At 35.9% G+C, this 26,939-nt stretch overlaps 1 protein-coding gene across 2 annotated transcripts; it reads left to right on the top strand.

Annotated features, from left to right (window-relative positions):
- The first annotated feature begins 716 nt into the window (after window positions 1-716).
- Window positions 717-26,939, top strand: LOC148836329 (interleukin-18 receptor 1-like). 2 transcript variants are annotated; one of them, XM_088914689.1, is made up of 11 exons: window positions 717-999; window positions 3,925-3,989; window positions 4,974-5,229; window positions 10,030-10,201; window positions 11,316-11,463; window positions 13,673-13,741; window positions 18,267-18,399; window positions 18,631-18,776; window positions 22,038-22,196; window positions 23,333-23,485; window positions 24,156-26,939. In XM_088914689.1, the coding sequence occupies exons 1-11, from the start codon at window positions 992-994 to the stop codon at window positions 24,497-24,499; spliced, it is 1,653 nt and encodes a 550-aa protein (XP_088770815.1). In that variant the 5' UTR covers window positions 717-991; the 3' UTR covers window positions 24,500-26,939. The 2 variants fall into 2 exon arrangements, with proteins under 2 accessions (XP_088770815.1, XP_088770814.1); XM_088914688.1 differs by having other exon boundaries at window positions 13,658-13,741.

Genomic DNA, 26,939 nt, shown 5'->3' with positions numbered 1-26,939 from the left:
ATATTTTAAAAACATTTTCATGTATTTCCAGAGTCTGTGAATAAATAAAATATTAGTTTATTTATTATCAAATAACAATCATGTGTAATGGTTAGGTGTATAAGAAGAAATAGGTACTGTATACTCTTACATAAGTACATATCAGTCCAATTGTGATAATTCAATATTAGAAAAAGGGCGTTGTATGCTTTAATACATGTTCCATCTTCATAATATATTGTAACGCTACGGGTTCAGGTGGGCACCCTCGCCGCTGCCGCATCAGGTCGGCCCCCACCATCGGGGACTTGAAGCGGGGCCTCCGGTGTCACTCAACAGGGACCCAGCCCGTTGAGCTAAAGAAAGATCTCCCTTCAGCCCAGCGGCTGCAGCCCCTCCTATCCACAGGGGAGGGCGGTGACATCACCGCTCTGGTAAGCCGGCTCTTACACACTCAATGGTGGCCGTATGCGTTACACTCTCCCCTGCTTAACTCGCTGCCTTGATGAAGGGCTATCCCATCCCACTCTTACACCAATGTAACACTTCAGGGTTCAGGTGGGCACCCTTGCCGCTGCCGCATCAGGTCGGCCCCCCACCATCGGGGACTCGAACCCGAGCCTCCGGCGTCACTCAACAGGGACCCAGCCTCTTGAGCCAAAAAGAAATCTTTCTGCAGCCCCTATCCACAGGGGAGGGCGGTGACGTCACCGCTCTGGTAAGCCGGTTCTTACAGACTCAATGGTGGCCGTATGCGTTCCAATATACAATCTATACTATATGTATTCTGACTTTATGTCATAGAATAACGTTTGTCCGAACATACGTTTCGTTTCAAAGAAATTCTGTGCTCTGAGCTGTCCGCACAGGTACAGTAGTTTCTTTCGCGTGCATGGGAATTAAATTCAGAGCCTGTTGAACAGCCACTACCGCAGCTAACTACAGTAGTTTCACTTCTTACCTATTCGTACTTGAAAGCGCTCATTCGCGGAAACCACAACTAACACTTGAAATGTTAAGGTAGGTAAAATTAAAAACATTTTCTGATCTGGCCAGTTTTTTATTTAAACGGTGTTCATTACATTTTTATTATTCTGTACTTCTAATGTTATGAAATTTGTCTTGCGTCTCACTAAATCGAAGTAGATTTAAACATGACGTTTTAAAAATGGATCGGGCCAACTGGGCTGTTCTTTACGTTTTTTTAAAAAAGTCGTAATGGAACTACCACTTTCTTCACGATGCATTACGTCTATATTTAGGGGAATTACTTAAAAAATACTTAGTTTAAATACGTTGTCAGCGTTTTTCGAAAAAAAACTAATGGTATGCCGAAATGATGAACTTATAATACATTGTACTGCGTAGATAGTGATACATATTCGAAATTACTGCTTTGTGTTAATGCTAGACATTTTGGAAAACTTGTTTTATTAATCATCCTATGCCGTTTCCGATTACATAAATGAATAAGTCCTTTTTAGTAAAGAATGAATTTCAATACAGTTTTGCTAGAACCTCTCTACAGTGGTTGAAACTGTCCATTCATATCATTTCATTCTTATGATAAGCCTGGCGTCAACAAATCATTATGTGCATGACATAATAACAAGACTTAGAAACATGTTCGTGTTTTATTAAAAAAAATGAATTACTCACCTTCCACAGCAAGTTTGTGATATGAATATGAAGAATGACAGATACGAACTGATTAAGTAATATGGTAAATGTAGCAGTGTAATTGGCAATAAAGAAATGTAATACGACTTAAAAACTAAGCAAACATAAATTCATAGAATCAATCTTGATTCTGTTGTAGATGTAAAGCAGAGCAGTGCAGATGAAGAACTGTAGGCTTGAGGCTAGATAAGATGAAGGTGTAGTCTCAGGAGATGAGTTTTGAGAGGCCAAATCTAGTTGATATTGTGAGATGCTAAAGGAGAGAGAGGGCTGACACAAGAAATAAAAGATTGAAGAGAACGTATAGCATAGCGGAAGAGTGACAATCAGGAATCCCTTAAAGTGGAACTGCAGTCTCAATTTCTCAGACCGGTAATTAAATCTCAGTAGCAAAATACATTTATTGACATTATAGAACATTTTTACAAATTTCAAATTAGTCACAAAATTGTAAAATTTGCGAAAGTACAGTACGTCACCATGTTTTTGGAAACCCCTGGTCTTGCCACAGGCGAGAATAAGAGTTCCCATGAATTGTGACATGATGCAGCCCTTCCTGTACACTAGTCACTGTAATGACTAATGTAATGCGATATACGAGCGAATAAGTACAGGTTATGCAGCAGACATTTCACCACAGGAATGTTCCAACGTGATCTGCATGCACAGTTCACAAGTAAATGGTATTTGTCAGCAAAACTGTCTCAAAATCGAGAGCAATACTTCTATTGGATTAAAAGAAATGTTTTTACAAGCCTGATTGTTTACAATGTAATAAGGCTGCATCACGCCACTGGAAGTTTTGTTGCCTCGTTCTGAAATTTTCTGATGTAAATTTAAGGTTTTACAAGTTACTGTGTACATTTGACTTTTATTGTGGTTTGAAATGCACTCATCAATGCTGATTCTTTACAAACTCGAAATATAAAAACAGCATTGCAGGTCCCCTTTAAAATAAGTGTTTAAATTTAGAAAAGTTTCCATACATACTGTACAGCTTGATTTACACTCAGTATTTCACTAAATGTACTATATCCTGATAGTTATTAATCTGATTTACATTATACAAGTAATCACCTTTAATTTTGCATGTCCTAATATTTTACATGTTTAAGCAAGGACCCTTTTGATCTATGAAGGCAACAGTGCCCTTAGGGTTTTGCTTTACCATGAATACATAACTGTGTAATTAAATTTGTAGTTCATTTAATTAGTCATTATGACAGATTACTCGATTATCGCATCATTTTGAAGATTATAGATTAATTTGTCCTATGCAGTTTGCAGTAAATTAATTCATTTTGCTTTGATAATGTTCAGATAGAAAGAAAACTGTTGCACAAACAGCTGAACATACAGTACAGACTCCACACAAATAGCACCTGGTCCAGAATTGCAGCCAGGGCCCCAGTGCTGTAAGGCAGCAATGCTAATTACTGTTTTGCCCCCTTTTTGTCCAATTTTTAATTTAAATGTTACTATTGACCTATTATAAACAAAATAAAACTAAAAAATGTAAAAACATCTAGTTATGCTTAATTCTGTGAAAAAACAATCTCTGCAAATGAATGTAATCAAGTACAATTGAAAGATATCTCATTCTCTGCCCAGTCTTGCAAAATAAACTTTTTTGGCCATGAACAATCAGGGATTGGACTTATACTGTCCACCTGGACTGGCTATGGAGCAGGGCCCCTGGCTCATGCACTTACTACAGCTCTAGCACAGAACAATCTTGTAATATAAACTCTAGATAGGTACTACAGTATGTATACTCTGAGTGCATTGTGAGTGAAATAAACCCAATCACTGTTTTTATCTTTTTTTAAATGCAAAGCACCATAGTAAGATTAGTTCATTTTTTCCAAATAAAGTTAATTGGACGGTACCTGAATATATTAAATAAGATTACTGACTGCATCACCTAAGCAAAAACAGAGCTAGTAATATACTTGTTAAGCAGGACACTTGGTTGAGAAAGAAATGTATTATTAATGTAAACAGGATCAACCTTTAGCCAAAACAGCTGATTGTATTTATAGAAAAGTAGGATGAAACTGAAAATACCTAAAAAGTCCTTTAAGTAAGCTTTCAGTTTAGAAACTGTCCAATATGCAATATGATTTAGTACTGTAACATTTCTTTGTGAAAGATCTTCTAACCATACTGTTTTATATACTGTACATATTTATTAGATTAATATGAGTTTGTGTTTGCTAACATATATTCTTATAAATATTATTGACATATTTCTGATTTTTTAAGGCATTTGTCACAAAACATGAAGATAATATTCCAGATCTTGATTGTGCTGTTTGCAGCTTTTAAAGGTAACTAAATTCATTTATCTGGTTTGTCATAATTTTATTGTGTTTGAATGTGATTAGAAGGATCATTTTTGGGATGCAGCATCTGTTTTATTGGAGTATCCCAAGGTGACTTTCAGGAGTCTAATTGCCAATATCCCAAGCATTTTAAATTAGGTATATCAGCTATCCCATGGAATTAAATAATTTTTGTTCTTTTGTACTTTTATATTATGAAAATCAATTTTAGATTCCTCCTAAATGTGCAAGTTCACAAACTCCTCTTGGATGTATGCAGTTTTTTTTACTATACCTAACTCCTTCCCACTTACATAGCTCACAGTACTTTCCTTGATGTCCTTTTCACTTCCATGACTTGTCTGAGTATGTTTATAGCACAATGAAACAGTAAAGCAAGGAATGAAACCCTTGTTTACATTAGAAAAGGCTTCATACATACAGTACATTGGTGCAAAATTTCTGAGTTGCTATGTTTACCGAACATCAGACATGCAATGTTGGTAGACCACAGGCATGAAAGTTGTGGGGAGTAGCAGATCTGAAATAAAGAGATTACACTAGATAGATTGCACTATCACATGGCTTAGTTATTATTGCAGTGAAACCCCATTGAACTGTCCAGAATATTAAGAATTAACATCATTATCATTACTGTAGTTCAAGGGGGAAACAGCTTTATATTGGCACCCAGTCATTTGCTGAAGGTGATGTAGTTAGCTGTAGTTAGAAGCTAGTCTAAAGTATTTGTATTCCCACATGTACTGTACAGTTCCTGAAAAAACAGATATGTAAAATGTGTGCAGGAGCACAGAGGGATTGAATTTCCATTGTGGGGAAGCTACAGAGTGAGTTGTCACCAACAGTGGAAAATAAGAACTTAAATTTTAACAGGAGATTATGCCCCTGCATTTAAACTTAAAGATTCCACAACAGCTTGCAGCCTATATTAGCAGTTAATCATTTGATTTAATTTGCTGTTTCTTACAGAGAGAGTACACTGTTGTTCCCCCAGCTCCAAGAAGTGTGAAGTGTTTGCTCATGAAGGAGAGCTGGCTGTTCTGAAATGCACTTCCTCTGTGAAATGTGATGACAGTAGTTTGAGATCTGACTGGATTGTCAGCTCCTCAGGAGGCTTTATGAAGCTGACTTCAGGCGTCAGAGATTCATTAATTATTAAGGGGAAGTGGCTCATTATCTTGGGCGTCACATTAAATGACACTGGACTGTATCAATGCACCCAGCGGTATGTATGGTTTATCATTATTTAGTGATCATCAGTGTGTCAGTTTATTTATATATATATTTACATTCTCTGAATCTATATAGTATCAGGACCCTTGTTAGTGTTGTATCAGAGAACAGTTATTGAGGAATTCATTCTTAATCACATGGTTGCATAGAGAATATTAAATTCAGTAGTGACTCATTCATAGATTTAAGGACTGCCATCATCAATTTGTGAAATGTACTGAGTTTTATATACAATAGAAGAGCACATTGAAGTTGAATACATTCATTGTCCTTTAAGGCACAGGTAAAGGTTTATTCAATGCTGAAAAGAAAAGAGACAATGTTTTGGGGAGTCTTCAGGAGTGAGGGAGAGAGGAAAACGTCACTACTTGAGTGTTGATATTCATTCTCTCGTGCTCCCCCCTCCTCTCAACTGCTGTCTTTTGTTGTCACATGCTTTATCACCAGCCAGTTTTACTCTCTCCCTCACACCAGGAAGACAAGGATATCCTTTTACAGATAAGAAATTATACTTTTGAGAGCACCCACATTCTTCAACATAGTTAAATATACACCTGTGTGAATATACAATTCCTGAAATATTAAACCAAGACCAACAGTTTTAATCAGCTCGTGTGGAAACCTGTTTAGCCAACTAAAATCAAACTTGATTTTTATTATTTTGGGATTAATGCAATTAAAATATTGCAAAAATCATGTTCTTAATGTAAACCAAGATGGCTTCTGCATTGCAACCTTATTCTGAAAATGCAGCATGCCTTTTTAAAAACAGTGTACTGTAGTTAGTAATCTCAAAATTTCATAGGCATCAATAGGCAAATTAGGGTTCACTTTTGCAAACTATCTGTTCCTGCATAATACCTGACTGCATTCAAATTGATTCAAATATGATATAAACTTGAAACTGCTGCTGCTGAAAAACTATTTAGTCACCTCCACATTTGGTAGATATAATCACAAGACAGTACATTTAAAAATGTACAGATGATGTTTTTATAGCAAATATCATAATGTTTACTTAGTGTTATATTGTTTACTATCTCTTGTTCCCAGCATCACCTGGTTATCAGAAAGTTTTGGTTTGCAGTTTTCTCCATAAAGTTAATAGTTTTACCACAAAGTGTTAGATTAAACTCATATGTGTAAACCTTAACCAACTCAGAATTACAACTCTGGGGTCATGTCCCCGTGCTCTGCTGTGAAGCAGCAGCACCACATCTCTTCTTTGAGAAACTGAACACATGTGCCATAAGGTAACACAGTAGTTCAGTTTTGCAAAGGGGTATTTTTATGGAAGGGGGGGGGGGAGCTGTGGAATCCCAAGTTCACTTCTGTGCTCATGGGCTCTGCCTGTCTGCAAGGAGTGGGATTGTTATTTACATTCCTACAAGGGTTTTCTGCCCTATGCCAAAAACATGACTACTAGGTTACTGGTCATTAGTTAATGGGAGAGCATGAGCTTATTTGAAAGCCATGACAAAATTACAATCCCTTTAATATAACCAAGTGTACTAATTTCACCCAGTAGCAAATTAAATATTTGCTTATGCATCAGTTGAATGCAGAGACAGTAAATGACCTTACTGTTGTCCACTCAAATTTGAAAGCAGAGCTGCAATTTTTTATTTTTGTAAAAATTATAATGGCTTTGCCCGCAAGTATATACTGCCACTCAATTGTCTCATGCACACTCAAAATTCACAGTGCACTTGAAGTCGGGCTGTCCAACATATTTTGTAGTGGTTGTCTTTCTCTAATTAAGGTTTGTGTGGGCACCTCCTACCCAAGCATAGCTCCTGACCTTCCCCTAGTTGAACATGGTGCAATGCAAAGTATGGGTGCACTGGCTTTGGTGGAGTCCAAATGCATAAAGGAGCAGATAAATCTTCAGTTTTATACCTTACAAAAAATTACAATTTTAAACATGTCTTCTGCTGCACAATGGAAATAGTGTTGTCTCATTTAATCAGTATATTAGGGATATGAACAGAATTATTTCCATGTGTCTTTATTGCCCTCTTGTGGTTTTTTATTATTATTCATTTGAAATCAAATAGGTATTTACACTCTTACATTATGACTAACATTCATAACAATCTTACCTCATCACTGCTTTACGGTTCATATTTCATTACATCAGAACTTGCTGTAAAGCTGCCAAATGTACTAGTAGCTCATTTACGTACTGTATAACTTTTGAACATACTGTTGTAGTATCTTCTCACGAGGCACCAGTAATGTAGGGGTTGTGCATTTACTGGGACAATTCTTAATTGTAGCAGTAAGTCACAAAATGATTCTTTTGATGGTATTAGAATCCAACCTTGTGGGATAACTCAAACAACACACACACACGGGTACTAATACAAGATAATACATCTATTAATACATAAAATGTGCATATAAATATAACAGATCTTATCGTGAGGGTTAGCAGAATACAACAGTCAATCATGAAGAGTTACAAATACCAACAGGGACATACACTCAGTATATCATTCATTTAGACCGTTTCGTAAATGAATTTGGTTACAACTTCTACACTAGATACTCAAACAAGTACATCACTCATAGGAATTAAATTGAGATAACAATTGGTTGAGATAACAATTGAATTCTCGAGCAGTAATGCAGAATGTTGAATAATCCAATCTGTGTGGATTCAGATCTCCTGCAGACACAAAGAAGCAGTGGCAGGCTTGTTGCTGTGTCTAATTGGCGCTCTCTGGCTCGGTGCCAAGCAGTGGTGCTGCTTGCAACGTGGTGAGAGAGATTCCTGCGATGCGGTGCTGATGCTCTCTGAAAACCAGCTAGTTAGTTCTGGCTTACTAGCAGTTTGTGCACTGAAGAAAAGTGACTGCGGGTCCCAGCAGGTCAGGAAAAAGACCGGTTCGTTCCTGATGAAGCGCTAGTTCTGAATAGTGATTCAGCTGTCCACAGTTCCGACCTGTTCACGAGGCTTGCTGCTGATGCTAACCTCGGGTGGATTCTTTGGTTACGCGCTGGCAACCTCCGTCCTCGACTCTTAGAACAAAGGAAAGTTCTGGCACTCGGACACACTAGCCGTTACGTGGTGGCCCGGGCTGAGTCTGTGGATGCTCTGGAGGAGCCCTGAGGCTGAATGTCCAGCAGGCACGCTGCGGGAATGTCCTGCGTTTGGGAACTGTGTTCCCTTGGGAACTGTTCTGCGCTTCCCAACTGTTCTGCCCCGTGAACCGTTTTGCTCTTGGGAACCGTCCTGTGTTGCCTGTTTTTACCTGGAGGACATGCAGGTCATTCATTGGTTCAAAGTTTCATGGGCATCAGAGACCCACGTGGGGTTAACCTGCCCTACCAGTTCCTGATTGGCTGATGATGAGTAACCATGCACTCTGACCTTAGGGTCGTAAACCAACTTTGAATAAGACTCTCCCTTGGAATCTCAGACTTTAAGGCGCCAGATAACCATTTGTTAAGGTTGCTGGAGAATCTCAGCACTGGGGAGCTGTTCCTTATCAGGACACTCTATCAGCTAGAAAAACACCTTAATTGTGAACCAAATGGAGTGGCCTCTCTCAGTATCAAGCACCACTGAGATGTAAGAGAGAGGGACTGGCAAGGGAGCAGAAAACTTAATTCCTGTATTTTAATAAGCCTCGCCACTACACTGTATAAACAATAAGGGATGCTACAAATTAGAAAATTAAGCATTATCACTCAATATAATGGAATACTCAAGAGAGTACTTTCCCTTAAGCTTAGCATAAAATCAGTTTCCTGTAAAAACCTAAGCCTTATCCAGCAGCCATATCACCCTGCAACTCACAACTGGCAACCCACTGAAGCTAAGCCGGTGTGAGCCTGGTTAATACCTCTCAACCTCCTGGAAAAAACTAAGGTTGCTGCTGGAAGAGGTGTTAGTGGGGTCAGCAGGGGGCCCTCAACCTGTGGTCTATGTAGGTCCTAATGCCCCAGTATAATGACGGAGACATTATACCGTAAGAAGGCACCGTCCTTCGGATGAGACGTAAAACCGAGGTCCTGACTCTCTGTCATCATTAAAAATCCCAGGGCATTTCTCAAAAACAGTAGGGATGTAACCCCGGCGTCCTGGCCAAATTTTCCATTGGCCTTTACCAATCGTGGACTCCTAATAATTCCCATCTATGAATTGGCTTCATGACTCTGTTCCCCTCCCCACTGATAGCTGATGTGTGGTGAGCGTTCTGGCGCACTATGGCTGTTGTCACATCATCCAGGTGGATGCTGCAAATTGGTCGTGGTGGAGGGGATCCCCATTACCTGTAAAACGCTTTGAGTGGAGTGTCCAGAAAAGTGCTATATAAGTGTAAGCAATTTTTTATTATTAAACACTGAAATTGTGTGCTTATGCATGTACTGTGCTATAATTCACTTTGATAGTAATGGCCTCCAATGTTGTTTATTTTTTAAAAAGCTCTAAACGTTTGAACTGCTTTCATTATACAATAAGAAGGGAAACTAAACCAAAGACTCCCACCTCTGTTTTGACTGATTTATGTATATATTGGACATGTGACAAGAGTAACAGAGACCTTAATCTTAATCTGGGTCTTTAAGAATGTGATACAACTGGACATATCAAGATGCAAGTGTTTGTTTTTCTCAACATTAGTGTTTTTTTTAGTCTCAATAACAACAGAAAGATATAACAAATTGATAATTATTAATTAACTTAAGCCATTTTCTTTTCCTGTCTTTTTCAAAATCAGTCTGCACCTGAATGCAATTTTTCACATGTAAAACATGGTATAATATGTGCTTTCTGCTGCAGCAATGGAACTGATATTATCTCATCCAATCAGTATAACCTCACAGTGTATGGTGGAAAATGCTTCACAGAGGAAGACCTATATCGAATAAATAAAAATACTGGAAACTCTTTTACACTGTCCAGTGAAGATAAGGACATTCCTCTCTCAATATCTCATATTACATGGCTGAAGGTATTCTAAGTGCTACTGTTCTAATATTTTGCTATTATTATAATATTATGATTTTGTTTTTTTATTAAAATATTTTATTTGTATTTTTGTTTCCCTGACAATTTTAAGATTAAAAGCTGAAAAGAAACAGATAAAGGTTCATTACATGCTGAAAGGAAAAGAAACACTACATTACTACTAATACTTGAAGAAGGTTCCACATTAATATTGTAGAGTTTCTTTTCTTTACCTTAGAGGATGGAATGAACCTTTGTCTGTTTCTTTGCATCCTGCACATTCTTGTTTGACAGTATGGTAACCGCATAATGCAGTAGTATTGTAAAATATGCTGTTTTCCCAAAATTGTAAATCATAATAACAGAGGAGATATAATTAACTGATATAGGAATGAGTAATGGTTAATTCTACACAGAAAAGTTAAAAAGAAATGTAACTCTTACCCCTATCCTTCAGTAATCAACTAATTTATTTCTAAATCTCTTGATTTATTTATATTGTAACGCATACGGCCACCATTGTGGGTTGTTAGAGCCGGCTTACCAGAGCGGTGATGTCACTGCCCTTCCCTGTGAATAGCAGGGACCGCAGCCGCCAGGCTGATGGGAGACTTCCCTTTACCTCAAGTGGCTGGGTCCCTGTTGAGTGATGCTGGAGGCCTGGGTTCGAGTCCCTGACGGTGGGGGGGTTGACCTGAGGTGGCAGTGGCGAGGGTGCTTACCCACATGAACCCTTTAGTGTTACAATATATTTCTGTTTTCCAAGTGTCCCCTGGAGTTCATCTATAGATTTCTTATCCCCCCCCCCCCCATTCTCATAATGTTTTTCTTTTGGTCTTTGGTCTTTTACCTTTAAATTCTGCATTTACCATCATTCCTCTACATACAGTGCCCAAGGAGAGCTTCACAGCTGAAATGTATTTTTTTCTTTTTAGTCTTCCCCAAATGTACTTGCTCATACATTTATTACATTGTTCATACTCTAATTTAAATATGCACAGTAAATTTATTTACACAAAAAAGCAAGTAAATACTTACTCTGTACACTTCATCGTGTGTGAACATTTTTGGCAGCTGAAGATATATTTAATTTCTTTTTGTTTTTAATTTTCTTCTAGGACTGTAACCAAGTATGTAGCTCTGAACCAGAGATGCATATTGCCAGTCTTATGAAAAGCCATGCTGGAAAATATACCATTATATATTCATATACATATGGCAATAGACATTACAATTTGTCAGAAACAACAGAGTTGGTTGTAAAAGGTAATGTGCTTTTATTTTACTTTTGAATGGAGAATGCTAGTCTAAGGCATGTACAGTGGACTCCAGAATTATTGGTACCCCTTGATAAATATGAAGAAAAAAATCATAATGAAATAAACCACATAGATAATAACAGATATTTAATGTTCCTATGTTAGGGGAATACTCGACCCTTTTATCTAAAACATTTTTTTTCATTTTAAGGTTCAATTGTAAACAAGTAATGCTGTTTTACCTGAAAAATATAGGTGCCAAAATTATGGGCACCCTTCAAGATCCCAGTCAAACATCTGAAAAAATAATATATTTATACTTGTTTGACAATTTTGTCTTAAGGAACTAATGTGTGTACTTTAGTGACTTCCTCTTTCCCTAGGGTATAAAATGACAAAACGTACACAGAAAAACCTTTTCTCATCCATTAGCATGGGGAAGGTCAAATAACTAACAACAGAAATGAGGCAAACCATTGTTGATCTTCACAAAGCAAATAATGGGTACAAAAAATATTTAAAACCTTAAAAATACCAATATCAACTCTCAGAGCAATAATTTAAAAATTCAACACCACTGGGACAGTAGTTAATTTGCTAGGAAGAGGATGTAAGCTTATCTTGTCCTTACGCACAGTGAGAAGGATGGTGAGGGTGGCAAAGAAAAATCCCAAGGTATCAGTTAAAGGCATACAAGGATTGGTTGCATCTTAGGGTCATCCCGTCTCAGAAATGACTATTAGACAACACCTCTATGCCAACAAGCTATTTGGAAGGGTTGCCAAAAGAAAGGCCCGACTGTTGCGGAGGAACAAATTGAAGTGCCTGGAGTTTGCCAAACGCTATTGGCACTTTGACTGGGAGAGTCTTCACAGGTATGTCTGGCATAAGAAGTGGGATACATATACAAAAAAGAGTACCATACCTACTGTAAAATATGGTGGAGGATCTTTGGTGCTCTGGGGCTGCTTTTCTGCCAGTGGTCCTGGGGCCCTTGTTTAGATCAGTTCTCAAAAGTACCGGGATATTGTGGCCAAAAACCTGGATGCCTCTGCCAGGAGGCTGTGACTTAGCCGAAGATAGATCAACATGACAATTATCCAAAACGCACTTCAGAATCAACAAAGAAATGGTTGACAGAAAATAAAATGTTGTCAGGTCAGCATTTTGTCATGGCCATTTCAGTCCCCTGACTTGAACCCTATTGAAAACCTGTGGTTTGAGCTGAAGAGGGCTATCCATAAGCGCACACCTACAAATCCCAAGGATCTGGAAAAGTTCGGCATGGAGGAATGGTCTATAATCCCTCTCAACGTGTTCACCAACTTGATAAAGCATTATAGGAAAAGACTTACTGCCATTATCTTACCAAGGGAGGCTCCACCAAGTACCAAAAAATAGGGGTGCCAATAACTGTTTCTTTTATTTTGGGGAAAATAATGTATAATGTAATATTTTGTTTTGTCTTGGCTGATTCCATTGAATCATTAATTCAGGATAATTGATTCCTTATGTTGGAAATATACAGTATTTCAGTGCTTAATGAACTCATTATTTGTTTTATACTTCTTTTTCCTTCATATTTATCAAGGGGTGCCAATACTTCCGGATTCCACTTTACATATGACATAGTGCAGTGATGGTAATACAAATTTTACAAATTTTATACTATTTGCATATCATATAACCCTTTTTCTTAATCGAGTTAATCAAATTATAAAAACTGTTGTTTATGAAATGCACCTTTGAGTGGTCAGTTAGCATGCAAATGTCTCAGCTGTTACCCCATAAAGCAGTCATACCAATTGGCCAGGGTCTCTGATCTCAAACATCTCTTTAAAATAAATTAATGTTTGGTTTATGACAAGTCTTCCTTCAACAGCAACAATAATGATAGCGCTTTGATAGATAGTTTAAAATATAAATGTCTAATATATACATAAAAGAAGAATACACGTCTTAATTCCAGCCAGTTTCCTTTATTTGATATCTATTTGCCTGCAAGGTTACATTGTAAGAAATGCAAATGCCTTACAAAATCACCCTGGCAGTCAGGATCCATGACATCAACCAGTCAGTGCTATCATGTAATATTGTAGTGTAGCAGTAATGACAGGAATTAGCGAAATTGTAAATTATAATTGTATACCAAAATGTACATTTTTCAATCTATTGCAATTTCAGTTACAAACAAGAAACAGCTCTTTTAATTTTAGATTCTTCAGACTGTCTAGATCCCAAGATAATTCACCCTGCAGAAAATGAGACAATAGAAGTTGAAATAGGTAAGTGTCAATAACTTGAATAAATCTGTAATACACAAGACTGTACACATGTGAATTTTGTTGAAACTGCTTAACTGGAATTGTAGAAATTCTGTCAGTTGTCCCAGACTGATCCATTTTTACACCAAAACACAAAAATATAAAATAACATAACTGAAATGCCTTCTGTTGGTAAAATATGAAAGGTTATGTTATATACATGTTAATGCTTTAAAACCACTCATAAGCCCATAATTAAAATGTTTCATTATTATTAGGAGAAGTAATAATAGGTGAAGTGTTGCTTAAGTACTGTATAACTTTTGTTGTTGAATCCAGTGCTTTGTTCTTATATAAACTCACAAAAAAAGCAACAAGCATGAACAAAATGACTCCCTAATCATATTCACTTCTAAGAAGATTGACAAAATCTGATTTGAGTGAAGTGATCTGACAGAGAGAACAATACAGTAACAGTAAAAGATGGTCATAAAATGAATAACATTATAAGAATTTTGATTTGAGACTGGGTAAGGTGACACAGAGGGGGCATGAACAGCAGACAGGCACTGATATACAGTGCCTTGCGAAAGTATTCGGCCCCCTTGAACTTTTCAACCTTTTGCCACATTTCAGGCTTCAAACATAAAGATATAAATTTTTTATTTTATGTGAAGAATCACCAACAAGTGGGACACAATTGTGAAGTGGAACGAAATCTATTGGATTTTTGAAACTTTTTTAACTAATAAAAAAATGAAAAGTGGGGCGTGCAAAATTATTCGGCCCCCTTGCGTTAATACTTTGTAGAGCCACCTTTTGCTGCGATTACAGCTGCAAGTCGCTTGGGGTATGTCTCTATCAGTTTTGCACATCGAGAGACTGAAATTCTTGCCCATTCTTCCTTGCAAAATAGCTCGAGCTCAGTGAGGTTGGATTGAGAGCGTTTGTGAACAGCAGTTTTCAGCTCTTTCCACAGATTCTCGATTGGATTCAGGTCTGGACTTTGACTTGGCCATTCAAACACCTGGATACGTTTATTTGTGAACCATTCCTTTGTAGATTTTGCTGTATGTTTGGGATCATTGTCTTGTTGGAAGATAAATCTCCGTCCCAGTCTCAGGTCTTTTGCAGACTCCAACAGGTTTTCATCCAGAATGGTCCTGTATTTGGCTGCATCCATCTTCCCCTCAATTTTAACCATCTTCCCTGTCCCTGCTGAAGAAAAGCAGGCCCAAACCATGATGCTGCCACCACCATGTTTGACAGTGGGGATGGTGTGTTGAGGGTGATGAGCTGTGTTGCTTTTACGCCAAACATATCGTTTTGCATTGTGGCCAAAAAGTTCGATTTTGGTTTCATCTGACCAGAGCACCTTCTTCCACATGTTTGGGGTGTCTCCCAGGTGGCTTGTGGCAAACTTTAGACGAGACTTTTTATGGATATCTTTGAGAAATGGCTTTCTTCTTGCCACTCTTCCATAAAGGCCAGATTTGTGCAGTGTAAGACTGTTTGTTGTCCTATGGACAGACTCTCCCACCTCAGCTGTAGTTCTCTGCAGTTCATCCAGAGTGATCATGGGCCTCTTGGCTGCATCTCTGATCAGTCTTCTCCTTGTCTGAGCTGAAAGTTTAGAGGGACGGCCAGGTCTTGGTAGATTTGCAGTGGTCTGATACTCCTTCCATTTCAAGATGATCGCTTGCACAGTGCTCCTTGGGATGTTTGAAGCTTGGGAAATCTTTTTGTATCCAAATCCGGCTTTAAACTTCTCCACAACAGTATTACGGACCTGCCTGGTGTGTTCCTTGGTCTTCATGATGCTCTCTGCGCTTTCAACAGAACCTTGAGACTATCACAGAGCAGGTGCATTTATACAGAGACTTGATTACACACAGGTGGATTCTATTTATCACCATCAGTCATTTAGGACAACATTGGATCATTCAGAGATCCTCGCTGAACTTCTAGAGTGAGTTTGCTGCACTGAAAGTAAAGGGGCTGAATAATTTTGCACGCCCCACTTTTCATTTTTTTATTAGTTAAAAAAGTTTAAAAAATCCAATAGATTTCGTTCCACTTCACAATTGTGTCCCACTTGTTGGTGATTCTTCACATAAAATAAAAAATTTATATCTTTATGTTTGAAGCCTGAAATGTGGCAAAAGGTTGAAAAGTTCAAGGGGGCCGAATACTTTCGCAAGGCACTGTAGGTGGGACCTGATCTGCAGATCCACCTGGAGACAGTCAATCAATTTAATTGAGTTTATTTCTTTATGTTAATGAAAAACAAAAGTTTGAGCACCTGGCTGAGTTATCTATTGCACTGGGCAGCTACTCTTTGAAAAAGTAAAAACAAATCTCAAACAAAAAGTGAAACTTCTCCAGACTCACAAGCTTTATGTCCTTGCCAGGTTTGTGTTCCATTCTGCATCCTTCTCTGGTCCTCTAACTTAATCCAGTCCATATTCAGTTTTGCAGTTTAAGGTTCCTTTTTTCACGGTGTGGATTCCTTATTTAAATTCTTCAATTCTACTGTTTTAAACCTTCCTCTTATATTGTTCTCTTCCATGCCTTGCGTCTAGCCAAAGATGATATCATTCACATTCAGCCTCAGGTCTTACTATGTTTGTTTTCTTCTGTTTCCAGTCTGTCTTACTTACTGATAATTAACATATTCAGATTGTGTGTCAAAATTAATTTCCGCCATGCCGGATATTGTTCAAAGAATCTTCACTGGCCACAAATTATTGATAGGTGGCACTTGTTGTGTGTTAGATGTTAGTGAAAATATTAGCTTCATTTAATCTGTTGTCCTAATAAATCCACTTAATATGTAATATTAATATGGAATCATGTAACTAAAAGGAAATTTTGTATTGAATTTTGCAAGCATGAATATATATTTGTAGATTTGCACAATTTAGCTTTAACAATGTTTAACCAAGATTGATAGCTCTGTATGGCAGCGTACATCTTTAATCTTCACAGCTCTAACATGTTCTCTGAAGCCGTTTCCTAGTCTCCTTCCAGTTTCCCCAACGTAGGGAGGATGGATGAGAGTTGGTGAATTGATGGAGGAAGTGCTCTAGCTGGTCATTAGAGCATGTAGCAGCACCAACACAGTCACCAATGTATTACGTAGAGGTCAGGGACAAAGCCAGTATAAGAAGCAAAGAAGCATTCTTCTACCCAGCCGACAAAAATATTGGCATAACTAGGTCCCATCCTGGTGTCCATGACGACTCCACTAAACTGCTGATAAAAAAGGTTTATAAATGAGAATGCATTGAGTGTGAGAACCAATTCCACAAGACGCACTAGAGTGTGGGTGGGTGGATCAAGCACTGTGCGTTTGTCTAGCATGTGCTTGAGGGCTGTAAGACTGTCATTGTGGGGAATGATGGTGTAGAGAGACATGATACCCATGGTAAAAATGTAGCATTCTGGACCCTGAAATTGGAAATTATTGAAAAGTTGGAGGGCATGGTTAGTATCCTTGATATATGAGGGAAGCATTTCAACCAGCGGTCTTATAAGGCTGTCAAAAAAAGCAGAGATATATATGTTATAATATATATTAATTATAATGTATTAATATGTATTATAATATTTATTTGTTATAAATTATTTATATATATTATATATTAATTAGTAACCTATTTATTTAAAGCAATGAATTTTAAACTTTTTTAAGAAAAGTTAATTCTCACATGATTACCCAAAATGAAAGGTGCTATATCTCAAGACAACAACACAAACTGGAACAAACCTGGCACTAACAAATGAGACTGGTTCAGTTCTAATACACTTCAAACTAATTGCTTGGAAAAACACTGTACAGTATGATACAGTACAATGATACTTTATTATCTGACATCTCAGAATTTTTTTCTTGCATAAAAGCAGCTATATTTTGCACACATAGAAACTTACAAAGCAATACAAGTGGAAATGATATTACATAACATGCATTTACCCGTAGTGTACAGATTCATTTTACATTACTTCTATAGGAATTTACACATCTACACCAGAACCCTGTAAATTTACTCCCCCCACAACTACACTAAGCCCATATAATTATACATTACCACTTCACTGTTGCATATCATCCACTGATTGCATATGCCCATAAACCATTACTATGATTTACACATGCCTAATCTAAAACACACTAAATACTAGCAGAAGCAGATTTTACTTAAATATGATATTCTGAACAAATTGTTATTCTCATTCAGTCACATTTGGAAGTGACCATAAAGTTTATTTTGACACCATTGTGCTCTGGAAATTGTTGTTCTTAATAAGTTAAGAAAAGGAACTTTTTAAAACCAATTGTACTACAGTCTTTTGCAGTAGCTATTGTAGTGTAATACTCTAACACTTAGAAAATAGTGACTTACTGTAAAAAACATTGTCCATTGATTTTGATATTGAGATCCAGTGCTGGTTGAGATATTGAGATCCAGAATCAAGTGCTAAAAAAGGCTAAATTTACTTTAAGAAAGCAATGTTTTAATAAGTCTCACTTGCCTTTTTTTAGGGAAAGAGATTGTAATAAATTGCACGGCTGTCATTTATAGAAAACCTAAGTTCGAAAAGCTGTACTGGCTGAAAAATAAAGAGTTTGTTGAAGTCTGTGATGGCAACAAAAGTGTCTGCTGCAATAAGTCAAGGTAAGAAGGATTTCTAGGTTTCTAATTTAATATATTTTGATTATAACTCCTATCCCTTCTATGTACTGAATATAAAGGTTGAATATTTAGTAATGACCTTAGTAAGATGCATCAGTATAATTTTATATTCAGAATGATATCATTTCAACATTAATTTCTCAACTGAGAATTATTAATATTTTAGTATTTAAAACTGTGAATAATTTTCTTCCTCTGATATTCTATTTGCAGGGAACCTAAACCTGATAATAAATATCACATGGTCTCCTTTCTGGTATTTAAAAGTGTTACCAAAGAATGTCTAAATATTACATACACATGTAAATTAGATAGTGCACAAAAAAATAGAAAAGCCTTTATAACATTGAAACTAAAAGGTAAGTGTCATAATACATTTTCTTCTTTTGATTACTAATGCATTAAATAAATAAATTAAAGACACACAGTTTCTGAAGAAATCTTAAGAGTTCTTTATCCATATGTAGTATGTGAGACTGGATTCATCTCAGGTGCATCACCGATCACCCAAGATACAACATACTTAATGTATTACATTTAAGTAACTTCTTGAGACCAGAACATTTGCAGTTAGTGAAAAAGACTGAAAAAGCAGATACAGATGCAGCCATTCAGATTGTGTGTTCAACTGCCAAAATAATCTTAACTGGCCACATGGCCAGAGAAGAACTCATCGTTCATTAATGAAAACATTAGCTTCATTAAATCCATTGTCCTGCTTCTTTAAATCCACTTAACATGAAATATCAATATGGAATCATGTAACTAAAGTGAAATGTTGGTATCTCAAAATAAAAATTTTACACTTAACACTATAAATTTAAGAATAAAAATAGGATATATTTACTGTATATACTGTAGCTTGTAGAGGTAGCTGAAAAAATAAGATACACAACGTTAAAATTCTCTCAGACAAGTATTGTACTGTAGTTGTTTTGGAAAAGTTTTGACATGATGGTTTTAGCTACATTTTGCTGTCGTTGTTGTAATGGAAAATGAAATGCTTGTGGTTTTTAATTTAGCTTGTCCAAGTAGAGTGATGCTTTGGTTGAGTAGTATAATTCGCACCTATCACGTGAATGGCCTGGGTTTGATTCCGGGCCAATGTAGAAGGTTTACTTTTAACAAATAAAGACTCTTTGTTTAAGAATAAAATATAGTAAGTTAAGTTAAGGTAGTTAAGTTAAATCTCTGAAGCTGTTTTGCTCAAATTTGTAAAAATCTTTTGTTGGGTAGTATATAGTAACAATGTAATAAATAAAAATACATATACAATTTATTATATAAATGATAATGAATCCCATCATTTCCTTGTTCCCCCTGCTTATGTAGCCAGAAGTGTCTTTATCATGGAAATCAATCCAGAAACAGGTTATGCTAATGGCCCATTTTCTTTACATCTTTAGAAATATTAATGGCCGTCTGGATTCTCATATTATAGTATCTGCTATCAGGTGGGAATTTATCAAGATTCATAATCAAAAATCAAGTTCTCAATCAAAAACCACAGCCAATGAATGCATTACAACCATTTTCTTTGTGGGTTTGTACAGGAACAAATATAATGAAACAAAACCTAAATCAATACAGCACTTGCTTATTTTTTATTGGGAAAATTCTAATGTGTTTAGTAATTTAGTAAAAATGTTTATATTTAGGAATAGTCAGATTCAACAGACTTTGCTAAAATTTGTATCCTTAGTATTTGAACATTAAAGCGAGATTTTATTTTTTAAAGTAGGCCTCATCATAAATCTAGAGATCACTATCCAATACATATATACATTTTACATACTTTAAATCTTACTGTAGCATAGCACTTTATAATTAATACATTTCAAGGATTGTAAAATTATTTATAAATTAAATCTCTCACATAAACTTTTAAAACGTCACTTTTCAATAATTATAAGAATATTGTTTTTTTTAGAAGACTAAGCATTGATCTGCCTTGTCACCCTCAGGAACCTTTATTAATTTCTGACATTTTAGAAGAATGGCTTTGACCAGTATTTTCTTTGTCACACATTGACTCAAGTTCTGAAGGGAATCGTTCCACAGAAACATTTTTTTTAATAAAGGCACACACCAATCATTTGGTACTGTATGTTTCATTTATCTTTTATCACATATACAAATTTTTCTTTTTTTACCTGTCTGCACTGATCGACATCTGCTTGAGGCATTATTCTACACCTAACAGCAGTGCACTGCACTTTTATCATGGTTCTCCTTCTCCTCTCCCCTTTTGCTAATTTTTTGGAAAGTGCTAATGCAGCCCCAAATTGTTTGAGGGCTGATATCATTGCAGAGTCATTGTTCAGATTTTTTAACTGCACAATAAGTGCTTTATAATCTGTGACACATATTCAATAATGTAACCCTCCAGGAACCAATACATGGAAATTATCCCTTCAGTTAAGTTATTTGTGACAGACTGAGAAAGCAAACTGCAGGCATTGTAATTCATTAACAGAGTGTGTTACTAATATTAAAGAACAAAAGGTCAGTCTCAGAAAGAAATGTGTGTAAATATTTTACTTTATAATTATGAAAAGTATATTACATATATTAATAATATTAATAGTATAAAGTAATATAAATGTAAGTGTATTAAATAATGTTGTATTATTAGAGACAGATTATCCCCAATGGGCCCGCACTGAACCCAGGTATTTCATGTGGAAGCAAGAATTTCTTCAATTGGATCACTAATGCTTCACATTGAAGTGGTAACAGTATACAATCATAAATCATTTAAAACTACTGACCTCTTATTTTACCTCTTTAATTAATTTAACAGAATGTATTTTCTAATTACTATTTATATACAAATACTAATAATTCTGTATACTGTATGCAGTTAAAAAATGAAAACATCTGTTAGTGTTACAGTGTATAGTATGGTTAGTGCAGGAAAGCATTAATGCATTAATAAACATTTCATTTTTATAATTAAAATAAGAATTGCGTGACAGTCACACGCCCTTGCAGTATATTAAGGATTTATTACACCACTGGGCAGTTTTATAGAGTAGTGCAGTCCTGCATCACATTATTTGAAAAAAAACAAAAAGCTGTTTCGTGGTACTGTTCACCATCCCACAGCAGTTTTTGTGCTATATGACACCTTGTGCACTTTAAATGGCTGCATCTGTATATCATGTAACACTAAACACTCTCCTTTTCCTTCTCACAGCAATTTGCTTGAAAATTCCACAGCCATTCTTGACAGAAAAAATATTGTGTTTTTACTTTCTGTACAAACTTGAGGGGATTGATGTCCATAAAATTCCTACAACTGTTAAATCCATAAGTACAGACCTTGTATTACACAATCTTAGAACAAGCAAAACAAAAAAAACATCAACAGTGATGCCCGTACAGCTGGCTCATTTCTAAATTTTCATTCTTACAATGAGTAATAAAATTTGAATTTTCTTGAATTTAACAGTTTGCACTGAGTAAATTGTAGACATTATTTAACGTGTTTCAATTTATTCATGTTTCCCCTCTTTGTTGTTATTATTTGGTGTTAGGTTATATCACCCAGAATAATTTTGTAAAGTTGTTAGATTGTACTTAATGCCTTGAACATTTTTGTAATACATATTTTTCAGAGACTAATCAACAAGGTGTCAGCACATTTTTTCTCTGGCTTGGAATATTAGGTTGTTTTGCCCTTTCTGCTAGCATTTTCACAGCTATCTCTATACAGTTTAAAATTGAAATTGCCCTGCTCTATAGAAATATTACAGGCAAAGATGACACTGTTGGAGGTAAGAGTTTTTAAATTTATATTGTGTTTCCCACTGATTTCTTCACATTATACTGTCCACTTTTAGAGCAGGACTCTAAACATGTCTGAGCTTGGTGCATAAAATGTCTTAATGTCCCTTCATCTCACTAGACTGTTTCCACTTGATTACCAACATAATGTCTTCTGTCCTAAACCCTGTCTGTAGTTTGCTATCACTTGTTGTTTGGATCATCTGTTGCAGCTGTTGAAATCCTTTTTGGTATTTCTTACCCTGCTTATAGTTATATTTTAGGGAGTTAGGGAATTGAGGCTACACAGTCATCTCTGCATGTCAGTGTTTATATTATAAATGCAGCAAAGTAATATTTGTGCATATTATAAAAAATAGTAGTTTCTGGATCCTCAAACAAAATTAAATAATTTTAAGTAATTAAGTAAATTCTTTTTTTTCATATATAAAAAGGTAGAGAGCTTTGAGTACTTGAGAGCTGCATACTTGTTTGTGGATCATCAGTACAGCATGGCCATTACATTACAGTTGCCTGTTACTAAACAATGTACAGTAACTAGTTACTGTACAATTATATATGCATTTGAAAACAATGTAATTCATTACATTAAGGGCTAACCAATAATATTTATAATCCTGTTCTAAATCCTGCTAAGATCTTTTATGTGTGAAAAACAAATTGTTAAACTTGTTAAATGCAATCATTTAAAATGCTTTTCCAACCATTTGTTGCAGCCATTTTCACTTCTTGCCTATTATTGGGGAGTTCTGACTTTATTAATGGGAAAAAAAAAACTGGATATTAACTTGGCCATCTGTTTTCTTGAATGAACTCCTTGGGTGCTATGGCCATTATCGTGCTGCATATTGAAGCACTGTATAGAAGTATAGAATTATTTCCGTTTACATAAGGAGAGGAAAAGAGGAAATGTTTTTGTTAACCATAGAATTCACTCTATTGCTGCCATTATTAGTTACAAAATCAATAAAAATGAATAAGCCAGGTAAATTAAAGCAAATATTACAATACTTTCTTTTTTGAGGAAAAATAATTTAAAGTGTTCACTATTATAACTATAGCTCAAGATCCATGGCACATTAATTGTTTATTAATGCTTTGGATATGATGAATGGATACCTTTCAGATGGTAAAACATATGATGCCTATGTCACCTACTACAAGATCAAAAGTTCAAAATCATTTTTTGAAAAAGAAAGGAAGTCCTTATTAGAGGTTCTGGAGGAACACTATGGTTACCAGCTTTGCATATATGAACGTGATGTCCTTCCTGGAGGGGGTAAGTCCCTATATTATGCAACTTTATAAATTAGGTTGTATCATTTTAAATATTAGGCTTGATTTTAACTGTGTGGAAGCTGAAGAAATCAGGAGCTTACATTTAAAATACTATATTGTACTCTGACAGTGCTATCAAAGCACAAGTAACCTGTCCAAAACATCCATTAAGCAGCTGAAGAAGGAATTTTCTATTTCTATTTTATAAATAAAAATGATTTTATTTATTTATTATTTATTTATTAAATTGATTTAACAGTTGAGTATGGTTTGAGAATTAAACAACTACAGCAGTTTAAACTGCAATAAAAATATAAAGATGTTTTGAAATCCTGTGTACAAACATCTTCCATTTGTTTTTCAGTCATTTATTTTTTCGCACAAGTTCAGCCTACTCTAAAAACTGTTCAAATAATCTACATTTTAACTCTTCCACTATGCCTTCAAGGATGTAATTTTGGATTTTCCAGCTTTTGCAGACACATTTCTGGAATACATTGACAATGACATTGAGACATTGAAATTTCCTTAGTCTAAAGAAGTGCCTCTTGCTCTTAGTTTTAAATGCACAAATGCATTTGGGAATTACACACCAGTAAATATTCTTACTATTTAGAGAACATGGTCCAAATGCTAACTTTTTATCACAATTTCACATCCTGGTTTTTCAGCTTTTGCGGACACCATTCTGGAATACATTGACAAGAGCAGAAGATTGATAATGATACCAAGTACAGATGTCCCTGCACATGAAAGTCAATATGAGTTAGTAACTGGTCTGCATAATGCTCTGGTTGATAAGAAAATACAGCTCATCTTAATTCAGTGTGAACCAAAAGCAGACTTGGACTCCTTGGCAGAGCCTCTCAGGCTTCTTGTGAAGCCTAACAGCACAGTTAGATGGAAAGGCAGGAAGTCGAAAGAGCTGGACTCAGTGTTCTGGAGGAAACTGCGGTACATGATGCCAGCAAAGAAGCAGGCTGTGCCCTGTCCAGAACAAATCAAAATGCTGTGAATAAATAGTATTGTACACTGCTAAATGTATGAATGTCAAAATGAAAAATCAGTGTTTTAACATTGAAAAATACCTGTGTGCAAATGCTGTGTTTTTGTTTTTTGTTCTTTGGGACATTTCAAACAGCCAGCAATGAAATGTGCACAGACACACAATTCAGAATTATTAATATTCATTAAAACAGTTTAATAGCAAATGAAGATTGCCAAATTCTGGTCCCATATGTTTGCAGGACTCTCCCAGATTTTAGAACTGAAAATACCATACTGTAGATCCTTTTTCTTTACAATGGAAAAAAATTAAAGTCTAACTGAAGTGAAAAATAAATTCATATTAATATCATGGATAATTCCTTATACTCAATTACAGCAAGCTTAGTTATAAAGTTTAAAGACATTTTGCAGCTAGAAAAGTTCACAGCTAGACTTAATCTTAGATTGTTCTACAACATTATGCATTATGTCTCGAATACAGCCACCATCTGAAATATTTATTCGACTAGATCCACATCATCTCTGCCCACAAGACCTCTATCATTTTTATGCATTTGGGCTCTGATATACTGGACAACTCCTTTCTTGCTTGTTATTCTACTTCTCCGTGATCCTTTACTGTTTGTCAGCATTCATACAACATTTCTCCAAGCAGCAAAGTATCATCAATTGATCTAAATAAAGGAAACACAAACTCTACATTTTCTGCTAATACAATTGCTTTAGATTTATTCTAAGTTTTGGAAATTCAGTAAAATGGGCATAATACATATGTCATTTATTTTTAAAGTTCAACTCATTTTTTAGATGTATAGTAGCTAGTTCTTATGAAAATTAAGGGTTTTGATGTTTAGGTTGTGTCCCTTCGACAGCAGGCAGAGCGACGCGACGGTTAGAGTATTCTCGGTCGCATTTAATGGCAACGTCAGCTCAAAGATTTGGTTCAAACCACCAAATGGAGACGGGCGTGCCGACAAGCGGACCCTGCTGATGCGGGATTAATGCTAGGATGAGAGAGATGTTTAGGTTGTGTTTTTATGAGGTTATCACAAACTCAAAATTGTTGCTTGTTTTTACAATATATTGTAACGCAACGGGGGTTCAGGCGGGCGCTCTTGCCACATTAGGTCGGCCCCGTACCGTCGGGGGCTCGAACCCAGGACTCCCGCGTCACTCAACAGGGACCCAGCCCGGTGAGCTAAAGAGAGATTTCTCTACAGCCCAGTAGCTGTAGTCCTGTGATCACAGGGAAGGGCGGTGACATCACCTGCTCTGGTAAGCCGGCTCTTACACAGTACCTGTCGGCCGTAAGCGTTACAATATTATTATTGTTATTATTATTATTAATTGTTGTTGTTGTTATTATTATTATTTATTGTTGTTGTTGTTTGTTTGTTTTTGTTTTACTATCTTATCATCATTGTAAGAATAATTTTTGGAATGAAATTAAAATTTAACTCATTTCTAATGAAGACAGAGGCCCAAGCCAGTACCAGTAAAACTTTCTAAATTAAACTTTTTAATTATACTAAAAGAAAGTTTAATTACTGCAAACTATGAAGTTTCATACGACACAGAATGTGCTAAAAAAACATTTAGCATCTTTTTTAGCAAAGATTCCAACAGCTTCACCATGAATTCTGATACAAATCTTTCATGTTTAATTATGTACTTATGTTCACAATTACTGGAACTGGTGTTAGGATGTCTTTTGGAAATATTGTTTTCTTGAAGTTGATGAAGTCTAAGTCTGTTCCTTGGTCCTGGTGGAGTCAACGGATATTCAAATTAGTTGGACAAGGTAATGGGATGTGCCGCTATAGGCTTTATACAGTTTTGATGTGTGCAATTTTCTATTTTTATACTTCCAGTTTTTCCAACAGTAATAACCTCAATCATTTAAGCAAATGTTAGCAATATTGACAAAGTTGCCACTATGAGAAGCATTCTGTGTATTTATAGGATGAGACAAATATAAGTCAAATATAATCACTGTTTCAAATGGTTTAACCAATTGCTTACAAGTAGTATCAGGAACAGGTGTACCACAGATTTTTCCAAACATGCACTAGAAACCTGCTAATGTACACATGCTTTCACAACAACCAGTCAGGATGAAAGTTTCTCCAGGATACCTACATGTCACTTCTGCATGGTCAGCATCAATAGGGAACCATGTTAAGAGTAGAACTTATAATAAAGGTATTCAAGGTGATTTCTGATTACCTAAAGAACAAGAGTAGTAACAGTTACTTAACAGTTTTTGTTTCAATTGTATGGAACCATCTATGTACAGTATAGTTTTTCCTTACTCTTGAATTTTAACTTTGTTAATTCCAGTATTCACTTTATCAATAATGGGGAAGCGACTTTGCTAGTTTGTCTGTAGTTAATGTTCCTGTTTGCTGTTCCTTTTCCCTAATGTCAGTATTAAAATAATGTTTTAA

The sequence above is a fragment of the Atractosteus spatula genome, chromosome 4, assembly GCF_055471065.1.
Source record: "Atractosteus spatula isolate fAtrSpa1 chromosome 4, fAtrSpa1.hap1, whole genome shotgun sequence".
Classification (NCBI taxonomy): Eukaryota; Metazoa; Chordata; class Actinopteri; order Semionotiformes; family Lepisosteidae; genus Atractosteus; species Atractosteus spatula.
Note: the sequence above shows the minus strand (reverse complement) of the source record. Positions and strands in the feature narration are given on the sequence as shown.

Excerpts from the sequence above, each read along its gene's own strand:
- LOC148836329 (XM_088914688.1), top strand. Across the intron at positions 5,230-10,029 it reads CTGTATCAATGCACCCAGCG|CAATGGAACTGATATTATCT; the intron begins GTATGTATGGTT and ends TTTCTGCTGCAG. Across the intron at positions 18,777-22,037 it reads TATAACATTGAAACTAAAAG|AGACTAATCAACAAGGTGTC; the intron begins GTAAGTGTCATA and ends CATATTTTTCAG.